The 25678-nt window shown below is 47.8% G+C and overlaps 1 protein-coding gene across 2 annotated transcripts in view; it reads left to right on the forward strand.

Moving 5' to 3' along the window:
• Positions 1-25678, forward strand: part of LOC308461094 (vigilin-like) — a 54536-nt gene that overhangs the window by 20389 nt on the left and 8469 nt on the right. For both annotated transcript variants that reach the window (XM_080977716.1, XM_080977715.1), the window contains 20 exons: positions 1042-1121; positions 2323-2435; positions 3716-3864; positions 6285-6500; positions 6733-6939; positions 8427-8642; positions 9870-10076; positions 11986-12093; positions 13227-13331; positions 14089-14167; positions 14355-14494; positions 15989-16093; positions 18083-18196; positions 19207-19293; positions 20057-20188; positions 21007-21225; positions 22624-22845; positions 23469-23687; positions 24675-24813; positions 24902-25029. In XM_080977716.1, the coding sequence (XP_080833842.1) occupies positions 2360-2435; positions 3716-3864; positions 6285-6500; positions 6733-6939; positions 8427-8642; positions 9870-10076; positions 11986-12093; positions 13227-13331; positions 14089-14167; positions 14355-14494; positions 15989-16093; positions 18083-18196; positions 19207-19293; positions 20057-20188; positions 21007-21225; positions 22624-22845; positions 23469-23687; positions 24675-24813; positions 24902-25029 (2868 nt within the window). In that variant the 5' untranslated portion in view covers positions 1042-1121; positions 2323-2359. The remainder of the gene's footprint in view (positions 1-1041; positions 1122-2322; positions 2436-3715; positions 3865-6284; positions 6501-6732; positions 6940-8426; positions 8643-9869; positions 10077-11985; positions 12094-13226; positions 13332-14088; positions 14168-14354; positions 14495-15988; positions 16094-18082; positions 18197-19206; positions 19294-20056; positions 20189-21006; positions 21226-22623; positions 22846-23468; positions 23688-24674; positions 24814-24901; positions 25030-25678) is intronic.

Here is a 25678-nt window from a genome sequence, read left to right on the forward strand (position 1 = left end):
TATATGCACAGGCAAAAGAATTACAGTTATGAAACACAATAAAACTATCCCAAAATGGGACCAGAAAAGACTTTTTATGGTACATGACAACAGCTGCACGGATGCTACTAGCCCAGGGATGGAAAGAAGAAAGAGTCCCTACCAGGGATGAATGGCAAGCTAAGCTGATGGACTTTGCAGGAACCAAGAGGACAAATTTTTAAAAATCTATTATTTAGGAGACCATTGAAAGCAGATTTTACTCTGCTTCGAATGTAACAAATATTATGGACCATATGGATTGATATAGAATATAGCATGGGTAGGAAAACCTAAGGCCTGGGGGCCGGATCCCGCCAAATCGCCTTCTAAATCCGGCCCGCGGATGGTCCTGGAATCAGCGTATTTTTACATGAGTAGAATGTGTCCTTTTATTTAAAATGTATCTCTGGGTTATTTTGGGGCATAGGAGTTCGTTCATTCCCCCCCCTCCCAAAAAATATAGTCTGGCCCTCCACAAGGTCTGAGGGACAGCGGACCGGCCCCCTGCTGAAAAAGTTTGCTGACCCCTGGAATGTAGAATAATACACAGTTGTAAATGCTGACAATGGGATCCATGGAGGGGATGGAGGGAAGGCTCGAGATTCAGAGTAATGTCTATATATGAATAAGCATTTCAATTGTTATAATTTTATATTTCTAAAACCAAAAATGATTTCATTAAAAACATTCCAAAATGGAGCAGATATCCCTTTCTCTCTCTCTCTCTCTGTACACTGTCTTAGAATCTTAGATATATAAGCTAATTGCCAAATGGCACCTTAAACCTGGGTTGCTGTCGTCACAATGGAATGTCTAGGTGCCATTTTCAAATGGTAAAATGTATTAGTATTAATTTCATTTTTAGACTTCTTACAGCCGGTCACAATTTGCAGGGATAACCTACTTTGCGTTGTGGCACAGGGCTGTGTTGAAGAGTTTGTTTCCCAGCTCAGGCGGAAGGGGCTCCCCTTGCCCTGCTCGTAAGTGGGTCCTCCTGACAGCGCTTAATCCTTCTTTCAGGACCAAAGCAGCCGTCACGCTGAAGCGCCACAGGTAGCCTCGTTCAGGACGGACCCTTCTGGCACTTGACCATTTTGCAGGTGAGTCTCCCTCTCCCCACATCCAGCAAAAGGGAAGAGTGAGGTGCAACAGGGGGACCTGGGAGCCTCTGCCAAGGTGGAAAGCATGGGTACATCCTTCCCATCTGCTCCATGGGGTGGGCAATGTATTTGTGCATGTGTTTGGTTTGATTTAACATGTGTGTGCCGCTTTTCCAGCAACACTAAAACACCTGCTAAAAGCTTCTATTCCTCCAGGCCTACACAGGCAATTAAGAATACATCCTTCCACAATAGTTAATTGGTTTTTAAGAACAATTTTAAGGTTTTATTGTTTGATTTTATATTTTTATTGCCGCAAACCGCTTTAATATAGAAATATTTATATTAACAACTTTGAGCACAACAATTAAAAATTAGCAAGCGCCATTGCCGTCGATGTCATCCTATCCAAAAACGGAATAATATGTAAACAAAGCGGAAATAAGCCATCCAGCGAGCGATTAATGCAGCTCAAAACGCTTAAGAATTCAAAAACAATTGAAAATATATGGCGCCTGTTTCTCATGCCTCAATATTACTGTGGGGATTGCATTGGTAAAGCAGCAGAAAATAGGAGCTAAGGTTGCATCCTCCCTCAAACCTGAAACAGATCACATCCTCCAAGTCTCATTTAAAATAGCTTCCTTCATCGCTCCTCCACAACCAGTCTGAGTGGAGGGACAGGGGACCCATAATATTTTGCTTGACTCTTCTTGTTGGTTGCTTTGATGCAACAACATCTGACACTTGGCAAGGACAGAGCATTTCAAAAAAAAAATTTGCCTGATGCATGAGTAGCACCACAAATGGGGCAGCGCAACTCAAAAAATCCCACTTTTCTTGGTCGTCTACCTGAATTCAAACAGTGGTGTTGGTAGTGAGATATAAGGGGGAGCCTTGGGCTGATGAGTTTATTGTTCAGGCATGGCTCATTTGATACTGGGAAGTCCAAGACCATTGGATAATAATACATGGTTGATCTAAGGTGAGTGATGCACTTAGAGCAACCTCTGCACAATCTTGGGCTCATCCAGATGTTTTGGGCTACATTTCTCATCAGCCCCAGCCAGCAAAACACCTGGAGGGACCAGGTTATTGGCAGGTTGACTTAAGTGATGTGGTCGCTCTTTATAAAGGAGTCGCAATAGCTTTGCCAACTCCTGACCTAACTTTCTCTCTCTCTCTCTCGTCACTCCAACAGTGGAATACCGGAAACGCGCAAATCTGGGTTTGAAGCTATGAGCTCGGTAGCAGTGTTAACACCCGAAAGCTTTGCTGAGCACCGCAGCGGGCTGAGGGATGAAGAAACACGAGGTGAGATGGGCAGGAATCTTTGGGTGTGGGTGTGTCGTGAGGCTGCTGCTCACACAATGAATGAGATGCATGTTTGATGATGGGTAAGGCTGGGTAGAAGCCAGAGTGGGATCCATTGGCGGAACTAATAAACCAACATGCTCTGGAAAGGTAAATATTCAGACACAGGTAGAAGAAACTTTCACTCTTCCTGGGACGCTTTTGTTACCGGCCCTAAAGTTGTCATTCAGAAGGGAGACTCTAGGGTCAAGTTGCTCTATGGAAGCTTGTCAAAAGTTCAGTTCTATCACCTGTGAATTGAATCAAAATAATGGCTTCTTATGCCACTACAAGTGCCTTATTCAGTGGCAGGGTGCTTTGTGCTATCAACATTGGCTTGTAAACAGCCGGCTGCACTTATTTTACATAATATATTTCAAGCTTGTGGCATGATGGTCACAATCCGCTTTGCATTTCATTCCCCTGTGGACCTCGCTGCTTAATTTTTGTTTTACTCTACACCACTGTGTGCATTTACTCCTTCCAACTGAGGTTTATACTTCACTTGCAGGCATTGCTCGGGAATTCTAATAAACCCCAAAAAATCAGTGCAGTTTTGAAAGGTTCCATCTGCCTTATTGATTAAAAGTGGCGTACGATTGCATCCAAGCATATATGAAAGCCTGCTCATTGATCTCAGGAATCATCGCGCAAGGTTTGATGTCCAAATGCATCACAGAAAAGCCCCCCCCCCCCCAAAAAAAAACCAGAGAGCATCCAAAATGAACCCCAAAACAAACCTGTATCTCAAGATGCTGTGAAAATGAACCTTTTATTTTCAAAGCATCCCAGTGCTTTGGGGGGGGCGGGTCACATGGAGAAAGCAGCCTTAGGAGATAATATCTGTTAGATATTACCTCCCATTTGCCAATTCATGTGAACAGGAGATACATCTGGCAAGATCTCTGCAGGCTGTTCTTCAATTTGACCCCTGAAGAAGCGCCTTTAGGCAATAAGTGGCTGAAACGACATTGGGCTGTTTTGAAAATAACATCCTCATTTTCACAGCATCTTGAGATGCCGCCTCTTCGTTGCTGGGTTCAAATGCATAGTGAATGGACAACTTTCCAAAATATAGAGTAGATGCATCTGATTAAGTGGTCTCTAGTCCACAAAGTAATTTGATCAGAAGCCTGGGTGTGTCTTCTCTGTTGCCTGCACAATCCCTTCTCTAAACCAGGATTCCTCCCCACCCGTGTGTGTGATCTTGCTGTCTCTTTCTATGTTTGTCTGCTGGGCAGGTGGTGTCCCAGAGGATGAGGCCTACATCCCCACTTACTTGGAAGCCTTTCCGCCACTCCCAGAAAAGGGAGCCCCGGGGGAAAAGTCCAGTGAGCTTACGGGAGTATGGAACAAAATCCGGCCTATCAAATCCTCTGTCATCACCCAGGTGAGTGTGCAGAGGCCGGGCACAGGGAGTTCCACTTCTGCTGCTGGCATGTCTTCGCAGAATACCTTGTGTGTGTGCAAGGGAGAGAGGTTTCCCTATGGGAGATGTTAATTGTGAAGTGTTTATCTCATTGCTGGATGCGTAGCCAAAATAATCAGCAGACCTAGAAAGATGGTTTTGAACTTGGAAGCAGTAAAGCTGAACTGAAGTACTTGTGTTGCCTCGTTCAAAACCAGTGTCTTGGATGTACGCTAGGCAAAGGATTGGCAGCGACTGTGCGAAAAAGCCTCTATGCATCCTTCTCTTATTAGGAGAGCATTGTCATGGTTCTGTCTCGCCTCCAGTATCCGAGGCCTCTGGGCACCCGTTCAGAGAGGGTGAGCAGGAGAGTGCTGTTGTGCTCCTATCCTGCTTGATAGCTCAGTTGATAGAGCATGAGACACTTAATTTCAGGGTCGTGGGTTTGAGTCCCAGTTAGGCAAAAGGATCCCTGCATTGCCGGGGTTTGGACTAGATGACCCTCGTAGTCCCTTCCAAGTCATGGTAGCTCCTCTGAAGCTAGATTTCCCTTCCCCGGGGCACAGGTCCCTTCCCACCGGCTGCCCCTGTGGTGTGGCAGGGGCCACAAGATGCAACGGGGGTGTTAATATATGTTAGCACACAGCAACTGGTTGACCGCTGCAATAACGAGAATGCAGGACTAGATGGGCCTTTTGATGTCCTAGCAAAGGAAGAATGGATACAAAAACTTACGCAATATGCAGAAATGGCGAAACTTACTAGAAGAATAAGAAACCAAGAAAACATTCTTTTATTATAAAAGAATGGAAACTGTTTATTGACTATTTACAGATAAATTGTAAACAGATAAGAACATTGGCAGGATTATTGTAATAACCTGCAGCTTCATAAGAGTATGTACCGTATTTTTCGCCCTATAGGACGCACTTTTTCCCCTCCAAAAATGAAGGGGAAATCTGGGTGCGTCCTATGGGGCGAATGCAGGCTTTCGCTGAAGCTTGGGGAGCGAGAGGGGTTGGTGCGCACCGACCCCTCTCGCTCTCCAGGCTTCAGGAAGACATCCGCAGCCTAGGCAGCCCTGCGGAAGTTCCCGCAGGGTTGTCTAGGCTGCGGATAGCAGCCTGCTTCCCGGAGCGCTGGGCGCGCTGAAAGCAGAGCGCCCGGCGCTTCGGGAACACATCCGTAGCCTAGGCAGCCCTGCGGGAGTTCCCGCAGGGCTGTCTAGGCTGCGGATAGCAGCCTGCCGCCCAGCGCGAGGGGCGTCCTGAAGCAGAGCACCCCTCGCGCCAGGCAGACATCCGCAGCGTGTTGGGCCCTGCGGGAGTTCCCCACAGGGCTCCCCATGCTGCGGATAGCAGCCTCCCACCCGGCGCGAGGGGCGTCCTGAAGCAGAGCGCCCCGGACAGACATCGGCCAGCCCCACAAGCTCGGGGGACAGCAGGGAGGCGCAGCGCCGCCATCCTGCTGTTCCTCGACCTGGTTCGGTTTCCCCGACCTGGTTTTGGGGGGGGGGGAATAAAGGAAAACTTTTTTTCCTTTATTTCCCCCCCCCCCCAAAAAACTAGGTGCGTCCTATGGGACAAAAAATACGGTATTTAAAGAAGATGAGTAAATGAGCAAATCAAGTTAATTTCGATATGCAAAAGATCTTAAAAATTTAAGGAACCGCAGAAAGAGGGGAAAGGAAGTCAAGCTTTGAAATGTCAAAATGATTGTAAAATTAGTGAAATGTACAAACTTGAAAAGTATATTTTTTTAAAACTCTCATTCGTCCAGTTAAGTAGATTGAAAATGGAGGGAGAGGCAAGCAAGAGAAATTGCTCCATGCTACACTTAAATTAATGTGTGGAACCCTCCATGGTTGGCTTTGAAAGGAGATTGCACATATTTATCTATTGCCTTTATATCTCACTTCTCTGTGGAGCGCAAAGTGGATGGCGTGGTTCTCCTGCTGCCCCTCCTTTTAATCCCCACAACCACCCTGCGAGGTGGGTTAGGCTGAGAGGGAGTGACTGACCCAGCATCACCCTGTGAGCTTCACAGCCAAGCGGGGATTTGAACCCTGGTCTCCCAGGTTCTAGTCCAACACTCTTAACCGCTGCACCACACTGGCTCTCATGCAGGATAGATGTTTGCAAGTAGCCATTGGTGGGCTGAGAGCTGAACAGAACTTCCCATGTTCTGAGGCACTGTGCCATGCCATGTGCAGGAGGACAACGGGGGCATTTGTGCCTAGTCTGTGGGCTTATTACCAGGAAATGCCTGGTGGGCACAGAGGGAAGCGAGATTCTTTCCTGGATGATCCTATTGGTCCGGTCCTGCATTAACTGCTTTTGCATTTGGAAATAGACATTTTGCAGCATGTAGACACGGCCCTTGAGGTGTTCCTTCCTTGGCAGGTGTTTCACGTCCCCCTGGAAGAGCGACGCTACAAGGACAACAGCCAATTCGGAGAAGGTGACGAGGCCAAGGTGTGCGTGGACATCATGCAGAAGACCGGGGCTCATATTGAGCTCTCCTTGGCCAAGGACCAGGGCCTGTCCATCATGGTGACCGGCAAACTGGACTCCGTCATGAAAGCTCGGAAGGAAATAGTCGCTCGGCTTCAGACCCAGGTGCGTGCAAAGCCCTTCCGCCCCAAAGTGCGTCTCCCTCCACCCCAGCACCTCTCGCTTTCCTGCAAGCAGCTATTATTCTGCCAACTGCCCTGAGGTCTTTTGATGAAGGGTGGGATATATATGTAACAAATGAGTAAGGCAGCTCCCCGTGTTTCTATATCAAGCCAGCCCTTGTTAAAACTGCATTTGGAAAACCCAGCAACGCCGCTGTCCCCTCCCCTTTCCACAGGCTTCAGCTACTGTCACAATCCCCAAGGAACACCATCGCTTTGTGATCGGCAAGAACGGCGAGAAACTACAGGAGCTCGAGCTGAAGACGGCCACCAAGATCAACATCCCACGGCCCGAGGACCCCAGCAACCAGATCAAGATCACGGGCACCAAAGAAGGCATCGAGAAAGCGCGGCACGAGATCTTGCTCATCTCGGCAGAGCAGGTGAGCCGGGGGGGGGGGCGGGGAGAGAGTCGCAACTCCCCACCCTTTACCTCCAAAGGCGGAAAGTAGCGGGAGTGGGAAGCAGTTGCGCAAGAGACTTCTGGTGGCCTGTCTCGTGGCTTCTCCTCTTCAATTTAAAACCAGCGAGCAGGTTTTGCAGTGGACTCTGGCACACTGCATTCCATGGCTAGAGCAAGGCGCCCAACAGAAGATCTGGAATTTTTGTGGCTCTAGACACAACGTGGAGGGGTTTTATGCAGGGCACAATATGGTGCGGCCAGGTTTTATTGCTAAATCTGGGATACCAGCTTCAATGGGGTATTTTGGGAAGGCTAGGAAGGGGTACTAGGCACGATGGCTATCTTTCCCCTTGGCTGTTGGAGACAGTTTGCCTCAGAGGTACCCATTCCTGGTGATTGCAAGCAGGAAGAGCGTTGCTGCAATCTGTCCTGCTTGCAAGCGTCCCATAAGTTGACTACTTCCCATAGGTTGACCACTGTGACAACCAGGATGCAGAGCTATTTGCGTTTATTTTTGTGGGAATGTCGAGGAAAGTAGGAGAGCATATATTGATTAAATATTATCCCTCCTCACTCACGCTAGTGAGCAAGCACATTCCTGTGCATATTGCTCAAAGCTAGTTGATGGAGTCGTTAGAATTGTTTAAGCTAAGTATTCTAGTCTGGCTTGTCCAGTCTATCTTGTTCCTGGTAAGTTTCCCCTTTTATTTCCCTCTGGAATAATAACACAGCAGTCTTGATTAAAAATAAAGTTTACTTACATTCAGTCCACAGTAGTATTTTGAAGACAGCCTTTATCTTGTGGTTACAGTTACATTTGTAGAGAAAAGAAGTCTGAGCTTGGCCTCAGACTTTCTACCTTGTGGCTTCCATCCTCTGTAAGGAAAGAGCAAAAGAGGAAGATGGCTGTGTGACCGGCCCTTTTATAGGCTCTGCCAGGGTCATGCCCATCTATCTGGTCACACACAGGGGGAGGATGCTCCAGACAGGTGTGACAGGAAGTCCTCCTGGCTGGAGTAACATCCCCCTGTGTGTCCACTCTGGGCAACAGGAAGTGTTGCATTTGACTGCTTCAGTGATGATACATCCCACAGTTTTCAGGATGATACACAATACCGTTTATTTAGAACACCTAAGTAGCTTTTCGTGTGATCCAGCCAAGGCTGCTCTCCGGGCTCTGTGTATTGGCCTTGACTGCATTTCATGGACAGGAGCTTCTGTATCCCAGCTCCCTTCTTCAAAAGGAAGCTCATAGTGCAGAAAAGAAATCAGTCTTGGGGGATTGCCTGGAAGGGGGAAAGCATACAGTGAGCGATTCGCCTCCCCATTATTTCCAGGAGAGGGGCTGAATAGTTAAGAACTGAGACTTGATCCACAGGTTTTGGATATGCCAGGCCAGGGCAGCCTGTGATCCAGCAGAGGTTGCTCCTCTTCACGTGGATCAGCAGGTTTCCCCTTGTGTTCCAGGATAAGCGGGCCGTGGAGCGCTTGAACCTGGAGAAGGCCTTCCACCCTTTCATTGCTGGAGCCTTCAACAAGGTGGTCCAGGAGATCATGCAGGAGACCGGGGCTCGCATCAACATCCCACCACCCAGCGTCAACAAAGACGAGATCATCATCACCGGCGAGAAGGAGCCCGTGGCCCAGGCTCTCCTGCGCATCCGCAAGATCTACGAGGATAAGGTGGGTGGGTTTGCCTGTCCCTGCAAAAGGCGGCCTTAACGGCACTTTGACGGAAGCACCAAATCTGTAGAGAGCTCTGTTATTTAGCGTTTTAGCTGGCAGTTTCTGAAAGAAAGGGAGTGTCAGCTACATCAAGCAGCCCCTTTGAGTGCAGGTGGTCCCGGCGCTGCCTGGGGCGGGTGGGAATGACAGGCCAAGACATCTAGCTGGCACCAGTTTGGCAAAAACCTGCCCTAAAGAAATCAGTGGCCACTTCTACATGCACTTTCTACATGAAATGGGTGGATTTGGGGCCTTGCTGAAATTTGCAAAGGAGCAGCAGAAAAAAGAAACATTCCCTCCCTTTTTTTTGAGAACTTGCATGTGTTTTGCAGCAGAAATCCTCTTAAAAGCATTTCCTCCCTGTTGACTGGAGGGAATCCACCTTCGAAAACGGCGCTTGCAAGGTGCAGGAGAAAAATCTGCTCCCTCGTTAATCAGGGACACAAGAATGCTTATAACTTCCCATGAGCCATTAAACAGGATAAAGTAGGGATGGGGAGCCCATGATGATGATGATGATGATGATGATTATTATTATTATTATTATTTATTTTATTATTTATATCCCTCCCATCTGGCTGGGTTTCCCCAGCTACTCTGGGCAGCTCCCAACAGAATATTAAAAACACCAAACATTAAAAGCTTCCTTAAACAGGGCTGCCTTCAGATGTCTTCTGAAAGTCAGATAGTTGTTTATTTCCTTGACATCTGATGGGAGGGTGTTCCACAGGGTGGGCGCCACTACTGAGAAGGCCCTCTGCCTGGTTCCCTGTAACCTCACTTCTTGCAGTGAGGGAACCACCAGAAGGCCCTCGGTGCTGGACCTCAAGTGTCCAGGCTGAACGATGTGGTGAAGACACTCTATGATCCTTCTGATGTTTCTGGGCTGCAGCACCCATCATCCCTGGCCCATGGTCCATGTTGGTTGGGGTTGATTGGTGCTGGAGTCTGCACACAGCACCTGCAGGGCCGCCACCACCCCATTTGCGGGATTAATGCCTCAGCCCTAATTTTTACCCTATTCCTGAGTGCAGTGCGGTCATCCGCCCCAACTCGGTTTGGCTGGATGAGCGGGGAAGGTTTGGTAGTAGCTGTTTTTCTCTGGGCGTGCCGGGAGGCTTTTGGCGGCTTTGCCCGTTTCCATGCTGTGAAGCAGCTGCTGCTCCCCTCCCCTTCCTCTCTCAGAAGCGCAAGACGACCACGATCTCGGTGGAGGTGAAGAAGTCCCAGCACAAGTACATCATCGGCCCCAAAGGCAACACCCTGCAGGAGATCCTGGAAGCCACCGGAGTCTCAGTAGAGATGCCACCCCTGGAAAGCAGCTCGGAAACAATCATCCTCCGAGGGGAGCCCGACAAGCTGGGTCCCGCTCTGACTCAGGTCTACGCCAAGGTAAAGGGCTCCGAGCATCTGTGCTGGACCGCCTGGTCCTCTTTATGCACAGTTTGGACCATGTGGGCCACCTGAACACCAAGGGTGGATTTGACTGCACCACTAAGGATGTTCAAGAAGGTGCATCTGTAGTGGCTTGGCAGTTTTATTGCTGTTGCAAAAAAAAAAGAAAAAAGGCCTTTACCATTTCTTTTGAAGCAAGTTTATGTAATCTGATTTTTTTTGTTTTGTTCCTTGCAACCATGTAGGTCTTAAAAAGCACCTAGTGGGAATTGTCTTATGCAACTGTAGAGAGTAATCTTCTCATAGGAGGCTCTTTGCTCTCCCCCCGCCCCCCGTCCAAAATTAGCTTTTTCTTAGCGGAGGAAAAGAAAAATAATGGTGCCGTTCAAGAGACTGCACCTTGTCTCTCTTTTATCACAGGTTTTAGACCTGTGTTGGGATTTATTTACAGTCGTACCTTGGTTTTCGAACAGCATAGTTCTTGAACATTTTGGCTCATGAATACCTCAAACTCGGAAGTGAGTGTTCCAGTTTGCAAACTATTTTTGGAAGCCAAACATCTGACATGCCTTCTGATTGGCTGCAGGAGCTTTCTGCAGCCAATCGGAAGCCGCGCCTTGGTTTCCAAATGCTTTGGAAGATTGAAAGGACTTCCGGAATGGATTCCGTTCGAGAACCAAGGTACAACTCTATTTAGTATTTATTCAGTTTTTATACAGCCCTTTATCTAAAGATCCCAGGGTGGTGTACAACATTAAAAACACATTTTATGGAGCATTGATAAAAACATAACAAAAAGCATAATAACAGTCATAATAATAACAAAATAATCGTAATAACAGTCCCCCACCCACCCACTCACAGCTTTAACAGGCCATGGATTATTTAATGGGCAAAGGCTTGGGTAAAGAGGAAAGTTTTTGCCAGGCCCCTAAAGATGGCACCATGTGAGTGTCTCTGGAAAGATCATTCTACAATCGGAGAGCCACCACAGAAAAGGCCCATTCTCATGTTACCACCCTTCAGACCTCTTGGAGGTGTTTGTGTGTGTACATAATGGGCCTCAGATGACAAGCACAGGTTGGTTTGTATGGGGAGAGACAGTCCTTTCTGAGCTGAGTATTATTACATTTATGTAATGCGTATGAGTTACTCGTGCGTAAACTGGTGCCTCTCTAGGCTGATTTGCCTTGTTAAACCTTTCTGACTGCACAGCCCTTTCTAATCATGACTGCCTCAGTCGCTGGCAGAATCCGTCAGTGGGCGTTTCTTGAACCTCTTCCAACATAAAAGTTGTTTGACACCCAGTCTCCTCCTCCTCTCACTGCGCGGGAGTCTTCTGCGCAGGGAGGGCGTGGGTAGCGGAGGACCTGTCCCCTCCTCACTGAGGTCCAGTGAAGAGTCCTGGAGCCCTCTCTCCGATTCCCCCATCTGCCCCCCTTTATCCCTGGTGTTGCGCTTAAATGCTTCCCCCTCTACTGAGCTGTTTCTCCCCTGCTGCTGGGTCCTTCGCCAGCATCATCTAGGAGCCTCCCCTTCGCCTCTCGCTCCGATGTCAGTTCCCTGACAATTTATATACCACTTTTTTCTTCCAAGTAGCTCAAGGTGGTGTGCAAGGTGGCGTACATGGTGTACATCCTCACAACAACCCTGTGGGGTAGGTTAGGCCAAGAAATGGCAACTGGCCCAAGGTCACCCAGTGAGCTTCGCTGCTCAATGGGTATTCGAACCCTGTTCTCCCTGGGTTGCTAAGCATTGCGACTTGAGATGGATGTTTGAAACGGTACTATGGCGGCACCTAGAGACAGAACGCAGTCATTGCTGCACTAGAACAGCGATGCCCGTGTTGAAATCTGGGAAACTGTGATTTGACCACAAAACTCTCCCTCTTCTCTCACCCCACCAGGCGAAGAGTGTGATGGTAGCTGAAGTAACCGCCCCAGCCTGGTTACATCGTTTTATAATTGGAAAGAAAGGACAGAACATTGGCAGGATCACCCAGCAGCTTCCGAAGGCAAGTATCGCTTGTGCAAGAGACTGGAGTAATGGGGGTGAAACCGCATGTATTTTTGCCGTGTTTCCATTTTTATACATGACGTATGATCCCTGAAGCCTGAGGAAGAGCTGGGTGTGATACCCAAGCAGCAAGACGTGGGCTAGGTTGGTTTGGGTGTTCTGATGTGCCTGTTTGACGGATAGAAGGGGCAGCTAGCAAACGAACCTGCAAGTTACTAGTCCACAAGTTTTTACTACGTGCCCCACCCATTAGACCAGGGCCAGTCACCTGTGGTGTACTGCTGGCCTCAAGGAGCAAGACTTAAGTCTATAAGGAGAATCCTGTATCAAGCCAAAGGCCTACTTAGTCCATCATCCTGTTACACGCAGGATTCAACCACACACCTCTGGGAAGCTCACAAGCAGGTTGCTCTTCCCCATGGGTTTCTCCAGCAGCTGATAACTCAGAGGCTGCTTCTAATACTAAAGGTAGCATGTAGCCATCACGGCTAGTAGCTTTTGCTAGTCTTTCACGGGGGATTCTCATCTAATCCCCCTTTTAAAGCTGTCCAAGTCAGTGGCTGCCACTGCATTGTGTACCACCAGATTCTATAGTTCAACTACATGTTTTGTGAAGACGTTCTTCCTTTTTTTGCCCATCCTTTTGCCTATTCAGCTTGTATTTTAGCATCGTGAGGTGGTCACCTGGAGGCAATGACTACTCGCCGCAGGAGAGTGGCAGTTTGCCAACCCGCCTTAGGCATGCAGGACATAAGAGATGCCTTTGGGGGATTATAACAACACAACAAGATGGAAGAAGTAAAATATTGAGATCACGCATGGGTGAAAGGGATTGGGGGGTATATGGGAACCTATAATATCATTTATAATATAATTTGTTAATTGTGTTGTATTTACATATAGCAAAGGGACGCCTAGAGCAATTAGATATATTTTAATTTAGGTAATCTATGTAATAGGCTTATGTTAGAAAATGAAAATGGATTTTGAATTTGATGTTTGCAAATTTTTTTGGTTTTGAAATAAAAAATGTAAACTTTTTTTAAAAAGATGCCTTTGGGGGGGATACTTGGGTCATCTTTTTTTTCTTCATCGGGCATATCAGAAGTTTGATTGCTTGTCCCCTTTCAGGTTCACATCGAATTCACGGACGGCGACGAGAAGATCACGCTGGAAGGTCCCACCGAAGAGGTGGAGCTGGCTCAGATGCAGATCCAGGAGATTATTCGGGACCTGGTGAGCCACTGCAGCTTCTTGCTGCAGAGTTGTCTGTTGCTGGCCCAGTCGCAGGAGTATGAACCGAAATCCCACCATCTTGTGAAAAAGTTCGCTCTCGCAGGTGCCCCCTAGCATAGGGTGGGGCTTGGTATATTGAGAACCAAGATAATGATAATGAAAATAATAATTTATTTATTCCCCACCCATTTGGCTGGGTTTCCCCAGCCACTCTGGGCAGCTCCCAACAGAATTATTAAAAACACAATAAAACATGAAACATTAAAAACTTCCCTAAACAGGGCTGCCTTCAGATGTCTTCTAAAAGTCAAACTTAGTTGGTCTCTAGGGTGCTACTGGAAGGAATTTTTTTTATTTTGTTTCTAAAAGTCAGATAGTTGTTTATTTCCTTGACATCTGATGGGAGGGTGTTCCACAGGATGGGGGTAAATAAGGTGCCCCCCATTAACATATGAGATGGAAACCAAATCTTAGGAATATAATTAGATTATTATTTTCTAACTGCCCTTCTCCACAAGGTCCCAAGGTGGGTTCCAACAGTACAGTTATAAAAGCAGATAAAACCAATCCTGGCAGACGGGTCAGGAGAATGCTGAGAGTAGACCGGGCAGAAATAGCATCAATGCTTTTCTGCAAGGGAGTCCATATCTCCGGAGGACACAGTAGAATTGCAACAGAGCCACTCTGGGCGGCGGCCATGAGGCAAGCTCACCATCTTCTCTTTCCCTCCTGCCCTCCCCAAAATATTCCTTTGCAGCTCGGCCGAATGGACTACACTGAAGTGCTCATCGATCAGCGGTTCCATTGTCACCTGATAGGGAAGAATGGAGCCAACAGTGAGTCCTGGTGTGCCAACACAAGCGCTGGGCAATTTGTCTTGTCTTGGGGAAGTTGCGGTGGGTGGCGGCTATGTGACAATTGAGGACACCTGCCAGGCAATGCTTGCAAAGGTTTGGTGCTGGCCTCTGTGTCTCTGATACTGCCTGTCTCTCTCTCTCTCTCTTCCCTTCTGCGTGCTGCCAGTCAACCGCATCAAGGAACAGCACAAAGTCTCCGTCCGCATCCCGCCCGACAACGAGAAGAGCAACCTGATCCGGATTGAGGGAGACCCGCAAGGGGTTCAGCTGGCCCGCAAGGAGCTGCTGGAGATGGCTGCTCGCATGGTAAGGGAGAGGCCGGCATCTCGGCTGGTACCCTCGTCTCTCGCTTAGCCTCCCCAAGCCGGAGTTAGGATGGAAGAAGAAGAAGGAGCCAATCAGGAAGAGGGAAGGGGAGATTGGAAGGGGAAATGCATGGCAGTGGGGGGGGGGTGAGGTTGGAGGGGTTACAGGGGTGAATGAGATCTTATTTGGTGGGGGGCAGAGATGGAGAGCTAATAGCTCAGTATTCTTTCAATTTGTATCCCGTCCTCCTCCCAAAGGAGCCCAGGCCAGCAAACACATCTATATTTATTTTTATTTTATTTTATTTTATTTTATTTTATTTTGGCAATAATTTTATTAGTTTTCAATTACAGTCCAATGACAGCCTTGTTTTTAACACTGCCAAATTATAATACAGTTACTAATACCAATCGTTCAGATACCAAATTATATAATTTAGGTGCCACCCTCCCCCCCCCCCCCCCCCGCATGCTAGAATTGATGGTTTGGTGGTTTTCTTTATTTCTGCGTTCCAAAATCTTACTAATTTCTATTACATTCCGGTCAAAATAATAATCCTTTATACAACAACTGCAATATTAATAACATCTATTCATGTTAACACATTAAATGGTTTATAAAACGACAAGTGAGGCACTCAAACTGTATCCTTGTTCTTCCTGTGTGTGGCAATTACTCTGTGATGTTTCTTCCTGTCCTTGTAAAATGTTATTTCTATTTTTTCTAAAGAGCATTCTAAAAATTGTTCTAAAATATACTCTCAGCTTGAAGAGATGCAATGAACAGTGACTTTCAGACATCCAATGCCTGGGTCAACAGGGATGCTTTTAGATTCCTTCTGGGAGTCCCTTAAGGAGGGAGGCAGGCACTTTGCATCAGGGAGGGTGTTCCACAAATGTGGAGCTATCACTGAAAAGGCCCTGTTGGTAAATTTCCAGCAAGGCATTACCCCACCACCATAAAGCCCTCACTGATTGTCAGCTTCTGCCAAAGCAGGCAAGATTAGACTAAATTTGACCAGTGATCTTGCTCCATGCAAACCAGAGCCTCTTAAAGTGGAAATATTCTGCCTTCCGTAGAGTCAGAGCAGCACATAGCGAGGTGCCTTGGTTGGAAAGTTGGGCTTAGGAACCTGGGGGAGCAGGGTTCGAAACTCCACTCGGCTGTGAAGCTCACAAAGATGACTTCAGACCAGCCACCTCCTCTCAACCTGAACCCTACCTCACAGGGTCGCTGTGAGGATGGAACGGGGAGGGCGGAGAACTGTGTATTCCACCTTGAAGCTCCTTGAAGGAAGGGTGTGACAGAAATGTATCGAATAATAGAAAGGAAAAAAATACGACAGATAAAGGAGGTGGGACTTTGGCTGCTCCTTCATGGATCCCCTCCCAGAATCTTTTCCACAAGGGCAGTGCTTGTAGCAGTCCCGTTGCGCAGGAAGGAGTCTCTCTTGGGGCGGATGCAGCTGACTGGTTGTGTGGGCTTCTGTCCTAGGAAAACGAACGCACGAAGGACCTCATAATCGAGCAGCGCTTCCACCGGACCATCATTGGGCAGAAAGGCGAGAAAATCAAGGAGATCCGTGACAAGTTTCCTGAGGTAGGAAAGAAAAATTATTCAATTTATATATATATATTTGTCATGAAAGTCTACTCAATATTGATCCAGAGTAGATTCCAATGTATAGCAGAGTAAAAACGTAAACACGTTGCAGGATTCCCCCCAAAATGGACCAGAGGCAATTAATATTTCATCCAGCAGAGCTTTACTGCTACTGTAGGCAAACGAGCAGAATGGTCACAAATCCAATACATTCAGGATTGGCACTGTCCATAAGAAATCCAGTTGCAGCAGACTTAACTTGAACTTAGAACAACTTATAATAAGTCTAAAACATTAACGCTATATATAGAACTGTACACCAGAAGGAAAAGAGATAGAAGGATAGAAGGAGAAAGTGAAACTGAGACTCCTTCCGGCCCTGCTTTTGTAGTCAGCATGACCTTGACAGAAAAAGATAAGAAAACCAGTTTAAGCAAACTGTACTCTGCTTCTCTGAAGGAATAACCCAAACATCATGAACCTTCTGCTTGTTTCTTTCACACAGAGAAGCTTCCAGAAACCTCTTGAATTAATTAGAATAGGAAAGATCTCTGCACGTCAGATCAATACTTTCTGCACTAAGAAATGCAAACTGACAATTTTTACCCCTCCTTTTTATCTGAGGGGACTCAAGGCGGCTTGCAAATAAAGAAGAGTTGCTGAGAGCTTGTTGGGTTTTTTTGAGTGGGGAGCTGATGCTTTATCTCTGCAGCACCTATTCTTTTGGCGCATGGTAAATCATTGTCCACTTTGTGGTTCCGGTAGTCTCGAGCACTAAATGTCTTGCATCTCTTATCTGACAACAGGTTGGGGCTAAAACTTGAGTCTGTGCTGGACCTTCTGTTTTTCTGAAACCTTATCATAAGTTAGCGATGTAAGCAAAGTGTGTGTGAAAGGCAAAATTCGTAATTCCTGAGAATCTCGTCTTCATTTCGTTTTGCTTTTTAAATACAAGTTAGTAGTCCTTTAGAACAAAATAATGAACTGGAAAAAATGTTTAAAAGTACTTTCCAAAAACAACAACCCCAGAGTCCTTTTTGTTGGGAATAACCCAGATGGAAATTCCCAGGTCTCAGAAAAGGTTATTTATGTATGCCACTACTGCGGCTCGTGTTTTGTTAGCCCAAAAATGGAAAACGAGCAAAGTCCCAACTAAAGAAGAATGGCAACTTAAACCGATGGAATAGCTTGCGGACTTAACATATAGAATAAGAGAACAAGAAAAACATATGTTTAAAGAAGATTGGAAAATGTTTATTGAGTATATGGAGGAAAATTGTGTTTATTTGAAAACTTCGGCAGCATTAAGATAAATTCAACAATGTAAATAAGTTTTGGTGGATGTAACAATGGAATATCGAATGGTTTACTTTATATAAAATATGCAGGGATGTATGTTGTGCAATGAACCATGGAAAGAGAAGGGAAGTCATTGATATTATAAGGATGTTTAAATGAGTATTCAAAATTGTAAAACTGAAAATTTAATAAAAATTATATATATGAATGAAATACAGTGGAACCTCGGGTTATGGCAGGGATCTGTTCTGGAGGCCCCGCCGCAACCCGAAAATGATGCTCATCGATGCGACATGTCTGCACATGTGCGAGTGGTGAACCCGGAAGTAACCTATTCCGGTACTTCCGGGTTTGCTGCAGACGTTCGCCGAAGCGGAGGCGGACGCAGAATGAGGTTTGACTGTAGAGAAGTATGGGCAATACCTGATTGAAAGTCAGAGGATGAGGACTCTGTGCCCTTTGTTATAACTCATTGTTGCGCATGGAGAGAGGGAAAGCCGAGTTAAAGATGCAAGGCAACTTGTAGCTGCTGTGATAGCCTTACCCTGCACGATCTCCAGAGTTGCAGATCTGCTTAGAAGCTCACCTTTTTAACTCAGTCCTCGTTTAATCCCTCCCCACGAAAGAAGGGGACTCTAGGTGCCTACCCCTTGACTCTGCGTACTGATAACTGCTCCACCCCTACAGGTTATCATCAACTTCCCAGACCCCTCTCAGAAGAGCGACATTGTGCAGCTACGTGGGCCCAAGAACGAAGTAGAAAAGTGCGCCAAGTATCTCCAGAAAGTCATTGCAGAGCTGGTGAGTCCCACCTGGTTAGGCTTGCAGATGAACAGGGCCGCTGCTTGGCTCCCCCCCCCCCCCCCCATTGCTCAACATGACGGAATCCCATCGGGGTGAAACCCACCCTTTCCCCCAAGAACTGGGCTATTTGGGACGGGAGGGAGGAGGGGAAGGGTGTCTTTTTCTGCTGTCTTGCTGAAGTGTTGCTGCTCCGCCAGGTGTGCTTCTTTTGCCCAGGCAGGTGGCCTTGGGAGGTACCACCTCATGTGGTCGGAAAGGGGGTAGCACAGTGGTGGCCTGAGATGACTGGCAGGCAAAGGAAGCTTGGTTGGATACAAGGAAACTTATTTTATTTTTATTATTTAATAGTTTATACGCCCTGTTCTTCCTCCAGGTTGGAGCACAGGGCAGCTTGCGATGCAACACGCAACAGTAATCGTACAAAAAAGACACAATAAAACTGAATAAAACATACCACCATTGTAAAAACAGCCAAACTAGGCCTGAACTCTGCCAGTGTCTACATCAGGTACCAAAGGCCTGGACAAATAAATAGGTGATAACATATCTAAATATAGCTAATGTGGAAGGTTGACATATTTCAGTTTGGAGGGTTTTCCATTAAACGGCACCGCCACTGAGAAGGCCCTGTCTCATTCCTTGTTGGAATAATAATCCATAATTATTTAGTTATTGTATATTCATTAATTCATACCTATTTCCATATCTTCCGATCTCGTTTCCTGTTGCCCACGATTTCCCGCCCTAATTTAAAAAGAAAAGTCCCTTCCATTTTTGCTCCTTCCATTCTTTCTCCAGGAGAATTGCCAGAGGCTTGGTGGCTTTGTCCTCTGAGTTTGCCTTTTGCCCTTGTACCCAGGATCCTTTCTGTCTCAGCTCTATCTCTGCCATCTCAAGATGCTTCTGAAAGTCTCTATCAATGGTTCCTTTCCTCTTCGCCAGTATTGTCTGCTCACTCCTCCAGGCACCATATTTAACTTCATGGATTTTCTTCTTCTTTGCCTTAGGTTGAAAACAGTTTTTCTATTCCAGTCCCTATCTTCAAGCAGTTCCACAAGAACATTATTGGGAAAGGAGGCGCCAACATCAAAAAGGTAAAAGTGTGTGGGGGGGGGTTTCCTCCTTCCGATTTCCTCCCGTCCCCCAAGAACTGGGCTTGGGGTGGTAGTGTCTCAGTTTCTGAGGAAGGAAGTAGTTTCTGTGGATAGAGGTCCAAGCCAGTTAAGAATCAGAGAGTCAGTTCCAGCATGTTGGCCTGACGCCTCTGATGTTGTAAAGAACCAATGCAAACCTCTGGAGCTTTGGTCTAAGAGGGGTCCTAATCAACTGCTGCTGTCGGACAACGGTCTGCTCACTTGGTCACTGCAGGTGGCGCTGTGGTCTAAACCACTGAGCCTCTTGGGCTTGCCGATCAGAAGGTTGTTGGTTCGAATCCCTGAGACGGGGTGAGCTCCCGTTGTCCTGTCCCAGCTCCTGCCAACCTAGCAGTTCAAAAGCACATCAAAGTGCAAGTAGATAAATAGGTACCGCTGTGGCGGGAAGGTCAATGGTGTTTCTGTGCGCTCTGGTTTCCGTCATGGTGTCCTGTTGCACCAGAAGCAGTTTAGTCCAGCTGGCCACATGACCTGGAAAGCTGTCTGTGGACAAATGCCGGCTCCCTCGGCCTGAAAGCGAGATGAGTGCCGCAACCCCACAGTCGCCTTTGACTGAACTTAACTGTCCAGGGGCCCTTTACCTTTTACCTGCTCACCTGCCTGCCTCCCTCTTCCAAGCCATTGCCAAGGGCTGCTCCTTGTAGAGTCCCTTACGGTAGCCTAGCCTTGAGGGTCTGGGTTTGATGTTATCTCTTCACAATAGATTCGAGAGGAAACCAATACCAAGATTGACCTCCCCACAGAAAACAGCAACTCGGAGGTGATCCTGATCACTGGGAAGAAGGCCAACTGCGAGTGCGCCCGGGACCGCATCCTGGCCATCCAGAGGGAGCTGGTGGGTGTGTGAAGCAGTTTCCTCCTGTTAGTCTTTCCAGATCCCAAGGAAATGGCTTGGACATGTTCCAGTCTCTAACACAACGGCTGCAGTTGGAAGTCACGCTATCAAACCACAGTTTATTGTGACAGGAGTGAGCCTAGCCTCTCCTCAGGGGTGCATGTTCACTCCATCACCTTGGAGATGAGCTCAGAAGTTCTCAGCTTCCGTTTTAGATTAACCGTGGCTTGGTATGTTATCCAAACCTTAACAGACCGGTTGATCTTAACTCTGGCTTGTTTGAAACCAAGGCAACATCTAACCATGGTTTGATGAAACTGCCTTGTTTCAACAAACCATAGATAGGATTAACTACAGTTTTAGGTCTGGCTGCAATGAATAGAAAATTGGAACCAAAAGCTTCCACATTAAGCACTGGAAGTAAAAGCTTCAATTGTTTTCCTTGCCGTGCCAGTGGAAGTGGGGAGATTCAGTGCCTAGGGGAAGGCTAGATTTGTTCTTTCCACAATAAGCCATGGTTTATGGTGACGACTGTTTGGATTGGGCCAAAGGCAATCTGTAGCATGTTGTATGGGGGGCTGCTCTTGGGACACCCCTGTTTCCAGATATTTTAATCCCTTGCTTCTGCAAGTTCAGCAGTTTCTTGTATCTTAGTTAATTGTTTGCTCGCCTTGAACCTTACAGGAAAGGCAGGATATTAAAATTTTACGGCAATTGCTTTGGAAGCAAGTGCCAACTTTGGCCTTGGAGACAGGGTTTTGTAGACCTTGTCTCTCTCTGTTTCTGTCTCTCTCTATCACCCACCCCTTCCCTCCCAGGCTAACATAAAAGAAGTGGATGTGTCTATACCAGCCAAGCTACATAACTCCCTGATCGGGGCCAAGGGGCGGCTAGTGCGCTCCATCATGGAGGAGTGTGGCGGGGTGCACATCCACTTCCCTTCCGAGGGGTCGGGCAGCGACAAGGTCACCATCCGAGGGCCTGGCGAGGAGGTGGAGAAAGCGAAAAGGCAGCTGCTGCAGATCGCGGAAGAGAAGGTACCAAATACATCGGAGGTTGCCCGGTGTTATCAGTGGGAGAGCGTGGGGAGAAAACAGCTGTTCTTTGGCAGTCAAGTTGCTACGATAACAGGGCATCTTTCACACCTCCCCATTTTCCTTTGAGCCATGGGCTGCATCTTCAGCACACCTTTAAAAGCAGAATTATACCAATTTAATCAGTCACGGCTTCCCCGCCAAAAAAACAGAATCCTGGGAACTGTAATTTGTTAAAGATGCTTGAGAGCTGTTAGAATAGAATTGTGGAGTTGGGAGTCCAGCCCCATGGAATGCAGGAATCTCAGCTAAATCCCTTTCCCCCCTCACAGAGGTACAGCTCTCAAACCACTCAGAGAAAGGGGAAGATGGGTCTCCTCTAACAAGTCTCAAACTCCCAATTTCCAGGATTTTGAGGGGGAATCCACAACCGTTTAAAGTGGCATAATAGCTCTTTAAATAGCGTGCGAATGTGGCCTTAAAACTCCATATTGCAGCTCCATTTGCTTTCCTAAATTACTAGCCTATGAAGGCATGATTTCAAAGGCACGCAATATGGTTTGAAGCGAAGTATGTCCCTCCCAGGTCAGATATTGGATGGGAGGTCACCCTGCTTATCCCCCCCCGCCCCGCCTTTAATCTGGCTGTGGTTCCTTGATGGAAGGAAGGAAGGACTGGAATTTAAATGTAATAAATCAAAGACATGGAAATAATCCCTAGAAAAACAGCCGGATTTTAAAACTGTGGTCCATCGCACGAAGAGCTTGGAGCATTCATGGCCACACAGAGCAGCTAAAAAAATAATGAGCAACTATCTGTCTTGGCCGCAGTTAGTGGAAATGCATCTTAGGAGTTCTTCTGCGGCTTATCTCGCCTATAATTCCTATGAGACAAAACCCCTCCCCCTTTTCGAAGTGGTTTGTGCTTGAGGCTGCTGCAGCTAACAGTATAATTTTAACTCTGCCCTAGTTTTTGCGTTCCTTCCCACACTTCTAATGTTTTTATTTGTATTGTGACATAGTTGTACACCGCCTTGAGATTTGACATGAGAGGTGGTTTGCCATTTTTATCGATTAGGCTGATCAGTCCCACGTTGCCGAGGTCTCCAGCTGACTTAAATCTGCAGACATTCCCAAAAAACCCCACAAATTCAGAATTCTTGTAAAACGTTAACATCCTCACACAGACTTGTTGCGCATGGAAATGTTTTTTTTAAATGAGTAAGTAGCGTGCCGATTCCACGGGTTGGATCGGCTGCACAGAAAACTGTAAGGAAAGTGCTTCCCTTGGCAGCGAGTTCTACAGTTCGGTTTAGGAGGCAGGAGTAATTATTTGTGCCACAGAGCAGGGTGCTCCTTGGCAAGCGTTCAGCTGTCCGCCCTCTGCCCTCTCCACCCGCAGCAAATCAACAACCACTCGGCAGAGCTGCACGCCAAGCCAGAGTACCACAAATTCCTGATCGGGAGAGGGGGCGCCAACATCCGCAGAGTGAGGGACCGCACCGGTGCCCGCATCATCTTCCCCAGCCCCGACGACAAGGACCAGGAGATCATCGCCATCGTGGGGAAGGAAGATGCGGTGCGGCAAGCCCAGCATGAACTGGAAAGCCTCATTTGCAACCTGGTATATATTTATATATGAGTGTGGATGCTCGGCTGTTTCATTTGCATCTGGTTTGGATGGTTATATGCATGCCCAGCATACAGCACCCCTAGAATTGGTTTGGGTGAACGGCAGCCTAGCAATTGCTTAGCCACCAGCCGCTAACTAGCTATCGAGTTGGTAGCATTCAGCGGCACAGCGCGGCGTAGTGGTTAGTGCTGGACTTGGACCTGGAAGATCAGGGTTCAGTCCCCACTGGGCCACGGAGCTTCCTGGGGTGAGCCTGGGCCTCCTCTCGGCCTGACCTACCTCTCAGGGTTGTTGTGGGGTTTAAATGAGGAGGGGGAGAACCATGCCCACCACCTTGAGCTTCTTAGAGAAAAATGCAGGATATGAATCAATAAACGTGAGCAGCAATACTAGGCTGACTTCCACCCGGAAACCTCCATAAAGCTCATGGCCACCAATCTCCTTGCCAAAGGACTACTAGTCGTCCGGAAAGAGCCCAAACCTTTGGAGAGTGAGATTGCGCAAAGCTGGATAGCGTCACTTTTCCGCATTGGCCATGATTTGGGGGAGAGACTGTAGCCGTGGAAGGAGAGGCTACAGGGCCCTTCCCCCCACCTCCTCTTCCTGCCCCCCAGGATAACGTCATCGAGGATTCCATGATGGTTGACCCCAAGTACCACCGCCACTTTGTGGCGCGCCGGGGGCACGTGCTACGGGAGATTGCGGAAGAGTACGGCGGGGTTGCGGTGAGCTTCCCTCGGACGGGCGTCCAGAGCGACCGCGTGATGCTCAAGGGAGCAAAGGACTGCGTGGAAGCTGCCAAGAGACGCATCCTGGAGATCATCAGCGACCTGGTAGGCCTCCGTTTCTGGAGTCTGGGTCAGAAAGGGCGTTTGGAAAGACCAATTCAAAGTGCTGGTTTTGACCTATAAAGCCTTAAACGGCTCAAGACCGCAATACCTCAAGGACCACCTCTTTCCATATACAGTGGTACCTCAGGTTAAGTACTTAATTCGTTCTGGAGGTCCGTTCTTAACCTGAAACTGTTCTTAACCTGAAGCACCACTTAAGCTAATGGGGCCTCCTGCTGCCGCGGCGCCGCTGGAGCCCAATTTCTGTTCTCATCCTGAAGCCAAGTTCTTAACCCAAGGTACTATTTCTGGGTTAGCGGAGTCTGTAACCTGAAGCGTATGTAACCTGAGGTACCACTGTAAACCTACCTGGACCTTGTGATCATCTTCTGAGGCCCTCCTTCGTGTGCCGCCTCCTCAAGAGGTCCAGAGGGTGGCAACATGAGAACGGGGCCTTCTCAATAGTGGCTCCCAATTTGTGGAATGCTCTCTCCAGGGAAGTTCACCTGGCGCCTTCATTATACACCTTTTTAGCCAGGCCTTTGGTTGATCCGATTTACATCCTATGCCCTTTTAAAATGTGTTTTTTGGGGGGGCGCCTATTGGGTGGTTGTTTTAATTTTCATTAGGTATTTTGTGGTTTAATATCTTGATTTGTACCCCCTGTATAGGGCGGTACATAAATTCAATTAATAATAATATTAATAATAACAGCAAAAACAACAACAACCCCCTCTTTCCAGCATGTGTCATGTTGTAATTCTCTTTTAAGATGAGAACGATACCTTAAGCTGCAGGTTGGTGATCCTTGGGGCTAACGTGTCTCTCCACCCCATGACCGTGCAGGATTGAAATCCCTTTCCACCTCTGTTGGCTTCAAAGTCATCACAAGCACGCTTAGCCCCGATGCCCCTTCCCCGCAACCTTAACTCGCCTTGCTCGCCCTGTCCCACTTTTTTCTTTTTCTTTTGCTTCCCATCTCTTCTCCAGGAAGCCCAGGTGGTCCTCGAGTGCGTCATCCCGCAGCGCTTCCACCGGGTCGTCATGGGAGCCAAAGGTTACAAGGTGCAGCAGATCACTCGGGACCACGACGTGCTGATCAAGTTCCCGGAGCGAGATGACACTTCCGGTAGAGGGGATGGCAGGTAGAGGGGAGGGGAGATTCCATGCAGGGAAATATTTTCACCTGGTTTTCTCCCCACCCCCCACCCCTCTAGGTTCAGAAGCACAGTCTCAGGAAAACGGCGACATCAGCCCTGAGCTGGACTCTGCCCCCCGCAAATGTGACATCATCCTTATCTCGGGGCGCAAGGAGAAATGCGAGGCAGCGCGGGCAGCTCTGCTGGTAGGAATCTTCTCTCTCTGTCCTGGGCGAGTATAGAAAAGGCCCTCTCCTTGGTCACCCCCCTTCAGACCTTCCTCAGAAGGTGGGGGGAGTACCTGGAGGAGGACCTCTGATGTTGATCTAAGTCCTAAGACAGCTTTCTCCAAGCTGCTGCCCTCCTGATGTTTTGGACTGAAGCTCTTCATCGGTCCTGACCAGCATAGTCAAGGATGATGGGGAGAGAGGGGGATCACAGTCCAGCAACAGCTGTAAGGTGCATCAGTTTGGGCAATGCTGAGAATACAGAGGCCCAGGCAGGTTCATGGCAGGGGAGGAATTTGGTCAAGCCCTGAACTGAGTATACAGTTGCAGGAAAGAGGCAAAATATTGGGGACCTTATTGTTCTTTGGACGCCCAGTCAGGGCAACCTGTGCATAGGGAGTGTTTTGATTTGGACTTTTTTGCTCGGTTGTGCTACCTTCGGCACCGTGAGAGTGTAAGCAGAGCCTTGTTGGGGTCAGGCCCGCATCCCACTTAGTCCAGCCTCCTGTTCTCAAAGAGGCCGACCTGTCGCCTCTGGGAAGACTGCAAGCTGGGTGCGATTCCCAACTCCCGGAGATGGCATGATCCCTTGTGCTTTTCGCCATTTGGGTTCCCGCCTTCCACAGTT

This window comes from Podarcis pityusensis, assembly GCF_964106645.2.
Source record: "Podarcis pityusensis genome assembly, chromosome: 13".
In the NCBI taxonomy this organism is placed as follows: domain Eukaryota; kingdom Metazoa; phylum Chordata; class Lepidosauria; order Squamata; family Lacertidae; genus Podarcis; species Podarcis pityusensis.